The sequence below is a fragment of the Bison bison genome, unplaced genomic scaffold, assembly GCF_000754665.1.
Source record: "Bison bison bison isolate TAMUID 2011002044 unplaced genomic scaffold, Bison_UMD1.0 scf7180017864223, whole genome shotgun sequence".
NCBI classification, from domain to species: Eukaryota; Metazoa; Chordata; class Mammalia; order Artiodactyla; family Bovidae; genus Bison; species Bison bison.
The window spans coordinates 3,024,219-3,034,714 of record NW_011494795.1 but is presented as its reverse complement, the minus strand read 5'-3'; the positions used below and the strand labels follow the sequence as shown (position 1 = coordinate 3,034,714).

The window sequence follows — 10,496 nt, the reverse complement described above, 5'->3', positions numbered from 1 at the left end:
TTCTTGCTTTCCTCCTCAGGGTCCACGCAGCCCCTGCTGAAGGAGCAGGAAACGGACAGGTTTGCTCAAGGTTTGGTGTGACTTAACTGAGGCGCAGACGTGAACTCCCTCAGGAGCAGCCCTGTTCTCCACCCTCCAGCCCCCAAGTGCCCCTGCCTCCCTGCAGCCCCCGTGGCTCAGCGAGGGGCCCAAGAGAGCCAGGCCCCTTCCCGTGGGCCCAGGAGGGGACTCGGGCTCTCAGGCCGCAGCGTGGGCCTCAGGGAAGGGAGTTAGATCCGGGTCCCTAGCGGCCATCCCCTTGGGGCCGGCAATCAGCTGCAGCGTCGTTTCACCCCGCATGTCCTGATCAGAACCCGCACTCGTCACGATGCACAGTTCAACAGTTACTCCTGCCCCGTGGGGCTTCTCTGTTGATGTCAATGGGGTGAGGAGACCGGGCAACAGGCGAGTGACCCCCACTCAGAAACGGGTCCCGGCCCTGCTCCCCGCACCCCAGTCCCTACCCCAGAGGCTCAGAGCAGCCCCCAGGCCACCTGCTCCACAACCTTTATGGTCTCAGGCCCGGGTCGATGTCCAGGGAGCACAAACCAGGGTTAAAGAGGCACTGACCCAAAATCGGAAAGAGGGAGAGCATCGGCAGAAACCTGGAGGTGCCGGGAGCTCCCAGCGCCGTCCAGGGTGCCTGCGCCTGGCGGTGCTCCCCGGGAGCGTGGCGGGCCCCCAGCCTGCCTGTTTCTGCTCTGAGAGTGGAGCATTCTGGGACTAAACGGGGGTCTCCAGTCAGGTCCGGCCAGAGTCCGGGACCCTCACATGGCTGTGGATGACGGCCTGCTGGCTGTCTGAGCTGGACAGCCAGCACCCTGGGCAGCCGCCAAGCCCCCCCAGAACCACTCGAGGTGCCCCCGGCCCTGACCTGGCGTCCTCTCTCTGTCGCAGAGCGGCCCGCGCCCCCCAGGGAGCTCCAGGTGCCCCAAGCCGACGTTACGGCGCGCAGCCTGTGTCTGCGGTGGGTGCCCGGCAGCGACGGCGCCTCCCCGATCCGGTACTTCACGCTGCAGCTGCGCGAGCTCCCCAGGGGCCAGTGGCAGACCTACTCCTCGTCCATCAGCCACGAGGCCACGGCCTGTGTCGTCGAAAGGTACCAAGAGGGTGGGGAGGGCCCTGCCCCGCCCCTGGGGGCCCTGCCCTGCGCTCCCCCGCCAGCTCCCACCCTCCCAGTAGGGAGACCCACACTGCGAGCCCGCATCTGCCCTCTGGCTGGCCCTCCCACGCTGGGACCCAGGAGTCCCAAGGCCCACCCCGGCCTCTTCCTGCCTGTCCTTCTGAGCTCTGTCTGCCCTGCCCCCGCCCCCAAGCTCCAGGATCTAACGAGGTGACGGGGGCGGAGGCCCCCCCAGTCCCCGAGGCAGATGACGGCCCAGCCTGCCCCTGGCACCATGTCACAGGCCAGTGTCACGGTCAGGGAGACCACCCTCCTCTGTGCCCCGGCCTGGGTCAGCAAGGCACACCTCTTCAGCCCGCTGCCGTCCGTGGCTCCGCAGTGACGGCTGACGGCAGGAGCAGGCTGCCCCTGAGCCAGCCTTTTGGTGACCGCTGGGTGGGAGGAGGCCCTGGGCTCGCTTTGTCCTGATCCCACCCGGCCTCTTCTCTTGGCCGCACCGCTTTGTGGTGGAGGAGGTGAGGGCTGTGGGGCGTTAAGTTGCCTGCCAGGTTCCTCCAGATGGAACCGTCTAGATGGGCAGGCCTGGGGAGTGACGGTCCCCCGGGACATAAGCCCTGGGCTGTGGGGTTGGCGGTGGTCCAGGCTGGCCCCAGGGAGACGCCCAACATCACCTCTGTCCTTCCCCCCCTGACTCCACGGACTCACACTCCAGGGTGCCCAGCAGTGGGTACCCCTGTCTTTGTAGGTCTAGAGCCCTTGCCAGGACCTCCTAGGAGGGCAGAGGAGGCCCCTTGCTTGTCTAGCTGACCACGGCTCCTCTCCTGGCTCCCGAGAGCCCCGTGCTGGGTGCTGGGTTACATTCCCATCCAGCTGGGTGTCCCTCAGGAACAGGGCGGTGACCGCCTGGGCTCCGGTGACGACTGCTATGCCCAGCGACCACGGGCCCTGCTGCTCCTCTGAACGTGCCCTCTCCAGCAGCCTATGGGGAGACGGGAAAGAGAAAGGAACATTTATTAAGCGCCTGCTGTGTGACCAGACTTCTCGAGGCAGGCTGTGCAACAGAACTTCCCCTGGAAGTGCAGATACCATCACTTCCATTTCCAGAAATGAGTCGAGTGAGACTCCAGAGAAATTAAATGCGGTGCCCCAGTTAGGAGAGGTGGGGCCAGAATCGGAATTCCCACTTGGCCCTCTTCAAAGCCAAGGCTGGAGGAGGGCTGGGGGAGTGAACAGAGCAGAGCTGGGGGAAATCAGAGGGTTTGTTCCTCCTCCGTTTTCCAAGTGGTCCTGGAAGTTTTGTTGTACTCAGCAGGGAGGCGGCGGGAGCGAGTGGGCAGGAGGGAGGTGGTGATGACAAGTGCTCGGGGCAGAGGGTAGACCAGTTGTCCGGGCTCTGTAGCCACGGTTGTCTCTGCAGGGTAATGAGCTGGCTGCTCTCTTCATGGCTTCTGAGCCATTCTGTGCCTATTTCCAGGTGCCAGGCAGGGCTTTCCTGCTGAGACAGAAAGTCCTGCAGCTCCATGGCCCCCAGGGACAGTTGTGGGTCCTCTAGAGGAAGGGAGTCTGCTCAGTGCGGGGCGAGGCTGGGAGCTCTGATTCCCGGTCCCCTGGCCCCAGCCCGTCCGTCTCAGACCCGGGCGCGCTCATCCAGCTGTCAAGTCATCCTTCACTGCCCGTGATGTGCCCCCGACTCCCTGAGACCCCAGAGTTCAGGAAAGAAAGCGTGGTCTTCAAAGAGCCTGCTCTTTGGCCTCAGTTCCCAAAATCCTCAGAGAAGAGCGAAGTGCTGAATGTAACGTGGTAGGCCACGTGCACTACCGTGTCCCAAATAGAGCGCACTAGACGCGGTCCCCGAGGTCACGAGGAGTCCGACGCGACTGAGCGACAGAGCACGCGCGCACAGGTGGCCAAAATGCTGCGTCTGAACACAAGGGTCGCTTCCAGGGCCCCCACCACGTCCCCAGCCTGCGCTGGCTTTCATGCGTCCTCTTTTCAACCCTCCCGAGAAACCTCCGGGGCAGATAACGTCCCTCTGCATTCGTCCCTCTAGCGAGCGTTCACTCAGCACCGCCTGGCACCAGGCCCGGCCGGTGGTGCAAGAGCATCCGTGCAAGTGTGAACTCACAGAGAGCCACCGCAGGAGGTCTCACGCAGGAGAAGATACGAAAACAAAGGGAGAGGAAAGCTTTCTGATCACGGCTTCCAAAAACGGTCCTCAGTGTTTCAAGATAGCAGAATCCTTTCTCTAAACGAAGTGTTTCCCAGAAGCCATTACCAACCAGATGCATGAGGAGCAGCTGTTGGTTGACACGGGGAGTGGAGACCCTGGACCCCCAGAGGGTTCCTTAGAGTTTCAGGGTTCCTTGGTCCTCAGTTCGAAAACCAATGGTTTACAGGTCAGATGGGAAGCAAGAAGGCAGGGTTGGTTTGAGGCAGGAGGGCTGTGCTTAGACCGAGGTGAGGAAACCTGGAGGCAGTCTGGACTAAGGGACAGGGAGGGAGCACCTAGAATCACCTGGGATGTTTGGGTCCAGGAAACAGAGAGGATGACGGGGCCACTGCCTGAGGCAGAGGGAAGGGGGAGGCGGGGTCCACATCGGCTCCTCGTGAGCAGGAGTAGCAGCAGCTGCTGAATGGGGTGAGCGGGAGGTGTCCCCAGGGACGTGGTGAAGGTGTGTGTGTCCTCGGCGCAGACGAGTCCATCTGAAGCCTTGGTTGTTGGTGTGGCTCTGTGCTGGGCACACAAGACCCCCGTGGATCCGGACAACTTGGGTGGGTGGATGGATGGAAGGGAAAGAGGAAGCCCGAGGTGGTGGCACCAAGAAGTGCATTCGTGTCCCTAAAGTCTCATCCATGGGCCGAGGGGAGACATCATTTCACTGTGGGCAGTCGACATCATCTTGGTTTTACTTCCTGCTGCTGCTGCTAAGTCACTTCAGTCATGTCCGACTCTGTGCGATCCCATAGACAGCAGCCCACCAGGCTCCCCTGTCCCTGGGACTCTCCAGGCAAGAACACTGGAGTGGGTTGCCATTTCCTTCTCCAGTGCATGAAAGTGAAAAAATAAAGTGAAGTTGCTCAGTCGTGTCTGACTCCTAGCGACCCGTTTTACTTAGGGTTGTTTAAAAGGAGAGTCATCTTCCCACCCCAACCATTGACCAGTCTCTGCAGAGGGCAGAGGCCTCTGTCCCCTCCTCCTGACCTGAGAATCCTGACGGCTCCACCCTGCAGAGCCACCCTAGGGGTTAGAGAGGGTCGTGCTGGTCAAGCGCTGGGTACCCTGGCTGGCTCAGTCAAGGAGGGAGGAGGCCAGGGCAGACCCTAGAGCCCCAGGTCACGGGAGCTGCAGGCGGGAGCCCTGGGGGAGCGGGGAGGGGAGTGGGCCAGAGCTCAAGGTAATTAGCGCCTCTGGAGGAATCCTCCAGCTCCTTGGAGAGCAGCAATTTGTGCACGCAGGAAAGTGTCTCTAATTACAGGAGGCGGCTTCCTCCCCCAGGAGCCCTGAGCCTAAGCTCCATCCCCACCGGGAGTTCTGCGCCCCCTCCTCCCCCTCCCTGAATCTCCTGTCCCCCTAGACTGATCATCAAGCCAGCGCTGGGGGCTGGGGGCTGCTCCCCAGCAGTCCCGGGCCAGCTCACTGTGCCTGGGGGATGCAGCCCCAGAACGCCCCCTCCTGGGGGCCCCCCCAAGTAGGGGCTCCATGGTCACAGGTCTCTTCTGTTTCAGGCTGAGGCCCTTCACCTCCTATAAGCTGCGTCTGAAGGCCACCAACGACATTGGGGACAGTGACTTCAGCGCCGAGACAGAGGCGGTCACCACGCTGCAGGATGGTGAGCAATGGGCCCACTTCCCGCTGCTGCCTGTGCACCCCGAAACCTGGGCTCCTAGAGAGGCCCACTCCCCCCTTGAACCAGGAAGGGGTCACCCAAGGGAGCCGGGGAGCGACCATGGGCAGTGGGGTTCAATTAGCAGCAGAAGCCGGTGCCCCTGCACAGCTCAGGGCCGTAAATCAGACTTCAAGGGCTTCCAAACGGAGGGACGTTTCTTTGATTAGCTTCCAAACCCGATGATCCATTAGCATCCCTGACATTGAATAATTTATAGGGTCATTAAAGATAGATGCCATGGGGTAGCTGGATTGTAAGAGCTTTTCCCCATTTTTCTCATTCATGAGCCATCCTGGTTTTGCCGCTTGACAAATGCACAGTGACGTGGTGGCAGAGAGACCCCCTGAAAGCTCCAGGTCCCTACCCGCCCCCCACCCCTGCTTGGTTCTGCTCAGAGGAATTGGGCCTGAAGATCCCTTGTGAGTTTGCTTGGCCATCGGCAGTGAGGCCAGGCCCGGAAGGACAGGGAGGCGGGGTCCTCAGGCCCACCCAGCAGACAGGCAGGCGCTCAGGACAGAGCACGGCCACTGCACGACGACGCTGATGCTCGGAGCCCAGCCACGGACCTGGACCCTCAGTTCACTGGGCGGTGCTCTGTGACGATCCCCAGGCCCGCCCTGAGCTCCCCCTTCCCTGCTTAACTCTGCAGTGGAGCGACCTTCAAACCAGCCCATCCCCACGATCACACCAGGCCTCCGGGCTTCAGCTCTGCTCTTCTGTAGCCCGGGGTGTCGGGGCCTCCTGCCCTGAGGGACCAGCCGTGGGGTCCAGGGCCTTGCTGGCTCTTGAACTTGCCGAGGTCAGGCCGCCAGGGCCCCATGATCCTGACCGGAGAGGTGCCCCCCGACCCCGTAGGCGGGAGGCCGGGGAGGAAGGGCGGCCCTGGATCCTGACTGGAGAGGTGCCCCGTGGCGTCCTCTGTATTCCTGCGTTAGCGCCTTGCCTGAGAGTTAGTTCTTAGAAGGAAAAAACCCGGCAGCTGGTCTGCGGGACAGGGGCGCCCACCCGCTGCCCCTCACACGTCGGTCAGAAGGGGGCCTCTCTCAGCCCTTTGATGTTCAAATCACCTCTTCATCTTCCTTTTCGAGACTCCAGTTTCTCTTTGCAATGGGTTGGCCTTGTGTTTTTGTCCCGTGTCTCTGAGTCCAGCTCTCAGGGGAGAGAACAGGCCAGGCTGACCCCAGGGCTGGGGCCAGTGCTGGGCGAGGGGCTTGGGAGCATGCAGATGGTTTGCTGGGAAAGGGTCTCTTATCCCGAGAGTACTGAGCCTGCCCCACGTGGGCAGGAACGCTGGGTCAGGGCCTTGAGCTGGAACAGCCAGAGGTCAGAGGGGCAGGGTAGAGAGCGGCCCCTGGGGCAGGGGGCCTGGAGTGTGGCCAGCATGGGCCCATCCCTGGTCTGGGCCCGGAGGACGGGGAAGCCTGCAGGGTGCAGGGGTCGCTCGGAGCAGCTGAGTCAGAGTGGGGAGCAGGCTGGGGGTGCAGGGCACACAGATGAGGCAGGTGGGGAGAGGCCCTAAATCCTTCTGCTCAAAGCCCGTTTCTGAACACTGACTCTGTTGGGGTGTCACAGCGGGGCCGCTGTGAGAAGGCCAGTCCGTCTGCTGGGAGCGGGCCGCCCAGGCCCGGCAGGGGCAGACGTGGTGGAGAGTGGGGCACGGCCTGCTGGACGTGACACACGCTCTAGAGAGCAGGGTGGGGTCAAACTGGAGCTGCACCAGGCCACCACCGGGACCCAGGCCGGGCCAGAGGTCTCCCCAGCCCCCGGAGTCACGCCCCTTTCCTGACAGTCACGTCCGTGTTTAGAGTCAAGGGCCCTGGGCCTGGCTTGCTCATGTGTCCTGTTCAGAAGTCGCTCTGACCCACGTACCCCAAAAGAATGACACCCCTCCTCCTCTGGGGAGATCAGGGAACTGCAGGGCCGCTCGGGCGCCTCGGCCATGAAGAGACCCAGACTCTGCGTGCGTCCAGGGGGGCGGGTCCGTGGGAGGTGAGGTCGGGGAGGCGGTCCAGTATGAGGTCCCTCTCTCCTGGACACAGGCTGGCAGGCGGAGGAAGGGCGTCCCCAGGGAGGAGGGGGCCGCGTGCTGGCTGGTTGAGAGCAGGCGGGGACCGGGCCCAGGAGTGCCGGGCCAAGCTCGACGTCTAACCCGTGCTGCTTCCCTCTTCCTTCCAGTCCCCGGGGAGCCCCCACGCTCTGTGTCTGTGACACCACGCACCACCTCGTCTGTTCTGATCCAGTGGCAGGTAAGGCCCGGGGACCCCACGGTACTCTGTGAACCCCGCTCCTGCAGCAGCGAGCTTGCTCAGCGGGCACCCGGCCGACCCTGGGTTGGGCTGGAGAGTCCGGCTGGTGCACCATGCAGGGCCGTGGTGTGAGTGTGACCTCCAAGGGGGGAAGTCCAGCGCCGTGGTGACCTGCAGAGTGGACCGGAGCTCGGTGTGTTGGGGTGGGGGGCGGTCAGCAGGACGGCCAGTGGGCCCAGCGCACAGCCCGTCCGGTGGCCGAGTCATCCCAGGCCACTTCCCCTCTTCTGTGTCGCTAAGTGGCAGCTCCTCGGGGTAACAGGAACCTTTCAGTGTGAACAGAAGACATTTCCAAGTGTCCTCCCGGTGAACTGGGAGCTCACTGCTGTGGCATTCTGCACTTTCCAGACTCCCCGGAGTGCTGAAACTGGATGAGGACCCAGGAGGCTTCAGCTGGGCTCTGACGGCTGTCCCGGGGGAGCCACGGCTGAGTGGCCCTCTGGGCCCCGGGAGAGGGACAAGGCCTGGCCTCGGCCTGCGGGCCAGTTTGCCACAGCAAGACTCTGACCCCAGAAGCCTCTCTGACCCCAGGTTCCTCCTCTGTAAAACAAGGGTTCCAAGGTCCCCTCTGAGGCCACCGTGAGGTCTCTGATCCAAGGCCCGTTAGACCCCTGACTTCCATCAGGATCTCTGGTGGGAGATGGGGAACATTCAACATGGAAACTGAAGGTTCCAAGCACTTCCAGTTCCCGCTCTCCACTAACACAATCGACCAAGAGCAGACGGTCTTCTGGGTGGTGCTGAATTCTGCCGGGTACGTGCTTGGTCTCAGACGTGGGTCTGGCTGCCCCGTAGCCAGCTGAGCTCGGGACTGTGGCACCTCAGCCGTTCTCGACAGGCAGCTGTGGTTGCAGTGCTGGCTGTCAACCCAGCCCTCCCGCCTCCAGCCCCTGGGCTGCGAGCGCTCAGTCCCAGACGCCCTGTGAGGCGAGGAGAGCTGCACGGAAGGTGCTGGGCGTGCCTGTCCATCAGCTGTCCCCCTTCAGAGCCCAGCAGGAGAAACTAATCGCAAGAAGCCTGAGCAGGAGGTGGTCAGTATGATGCATTGTGGAAATAAATGCCTGTCAACTGCCAGGCAGTTGAAGTATAATTAAAATTATGAGTAATTTACTGAATCAGAGCCAAGGGAACAAAGGGACGACGTTTAAATATAGATTTGCATTCCAAACAAAATGCTTCACCTGTAAATCTTTTTTAGTAATTTGTTTAAAAACGCAAGCACTGCCTGTAATTCCAAGGCCACTGACCCACTTGAATGGGCTGTCCATCAGAGTTGATTCCTCTTAGTAGGATGATCAACATTCAAAACTGAACATTCAAAAAACTAAGATCATGGCATCCGGTCCCATCACTTCATGGCAAATAGATGGGGAAACAATGGAAACATTGACAGACTATTTTCCTGGGCTCCAAAAATCACTGCAGATGGTGACTGCAGCTCCAAAAATCACTGCAGATGGTGACTGCAGCCTTGAAATTAAAAGATGCTTACTCCTTGGAAGAAAAGCTATGACAAACCTAGGCAGCATATTAAAAAGCAGAGACATTACTTTGCTGACAGAAGTCCATCTAGTCAAAACTGATTTTTCCAGTAGTCATGTATGGATGTGAGAGTTGGACTATAAAGAAAGCTGAGCGCTGAAGAATTGATGCTTTAGAACTGTGGTGTTGGAGAAGACTCTTGAGAGCCCTTTGGACTGCAAGGAGATCAAACCAGTCCGTCCTAAAGGAAATCAGTCCTCAATATTCATTGGAAGGACTGATGCTGAAGCTGAAACTTCAATGCTTTGGCCACCTGATGCGAAGAACTGACTCATTTGAAAAGACCCTGATGCTGGGAAAGATTGAAGGCAGGAGGACAAGGGGAAGACAGAAGATGAGATGGTTGGATGGCATCACCGACTTGATGGACGTGGGTTTGAGCATACTCTGGGAGTTGGTGATGGACAGGGAGGCCTGGCGTGCTGCAGTCCATGGGGTCACAAAGAGTCGGACACGACTGAGCGACTGAGCTGAACTGACCTGAGTGGGATGGTCAATCTGTGCCTTTCGAGGGCCAGTGCTGTTGGAATCTGAGGATTTGTGTGTATATTCTGGACAGCAGTGGCTCTGTGTTCACACTGAGTGCAGCTCATACTGAGCATTCATGTCTCTGAATTGATCACATTTCAGCTGGCTGTTCTGAAACCTCCAGCGGGTCACACAGTCTGTGACTCACATGCATTTCCTCTCTGGTCCCCTCTTCTCTGAATGGATTTTGAGGCTGTTTTCTAGCAAAATTAGCGTCCTAAGGGACAGATTGCATCACGTGCAGTGGACTCGGGGAGGGGGACTCGGCTGTGCAGGGCGCCTTCCTAAGAGTGCGGTGCAGCCCCCGGTCAGAGGGGACACGGGGGCCTGGCCTCTCTGGGACATCCTGGCCTTTGCTCCTTTCTCACCGCCCGCTCTGTCGTCTGTGAGAACTGGCTCCGGCGCCGGGCTCTGAGCACCCAGAGCCTCCTTTCCCTGCTGTGAGGTCCACAGGCCTCAGTGAGAAGACAGGAGGGCAGCGGCCGGAGGGAGGTGGGAGGTGACAGGATGGCCGGTCCCCACCCCCACCCGTCAGGGCAGGCAGGTCATTATCCAGTGGCACGTCCGCAGGAATGCAGGCTCAGGTGTGACAGCTGCTGGGCTTCAAGGGCAGGCGCCTGGAGCTGGTTCTCTAGGGCCTCCCGTGCCGCTGAGCCATGGACTCAGTCCAGCAGGCATCAGAGGGACCCCTGCTCTGGGCTCCAGGGAACAGAGGTGGTGGGAAGTCCCGGGCTCGGGCCCCAGGACGATGGCAGTGGAAGTCCCGCTCTGCCTCCAGCTCACCCTGAGACCCGGGACTCCGTGTGGACCCTCCCCAGCCCCGGGTCCCCCCACCCGCGGCCCGCCCTGTCTGGGAAGGCCCACTGAGCTGGTCCCAGCCTGACCCCTGGCGCTCGGCCAGGACTGAGGTTCATGGTGAGAAGCCCCAGCCCTCTGTCCTCTTCCCGCCCGCTGGAGTGGGGGGTCAAGGCCAATGCACTCCGACCAGGTCACGGGCACTTTAACAAGGGCCCCTTTTCCAAAACTGCAAAAACACCCCGGGCCCCTGCGGACCGGCTGGGGGGATTTCCG

At 60.9% G+C, this 10,496-nt stretch overlaps 1 protein-coding gene across 1 annotated transcript in view; it reads left to right on the top strand.

Moving 5' to 3' along the window:
• The window catches only part of SDK1 (sidekick cell adhesion molecule 1), a 478,174-nt gene that overhangs the window by 425,725 nt on the left and 41,953 nt on the right, over window positions 1–10,496 (top strand). The window contains exons 30-32 of the mRNA XM_010845804.1: window positions 937–1,138; window positions 4,889–4,992; window positions 7,225–7,295. Coding sequence (XP_010844106.1) covers window positions 937–1,138; window positions 4,889–4,992; window positions 7,225–7,295 — 377 coding nt within the window. The remainder of the gene's footprint in view (window positions 1–936; window positions 1,139–4,888; window positions 4,993–7,224; window positions 7,296–10,496) is intronic.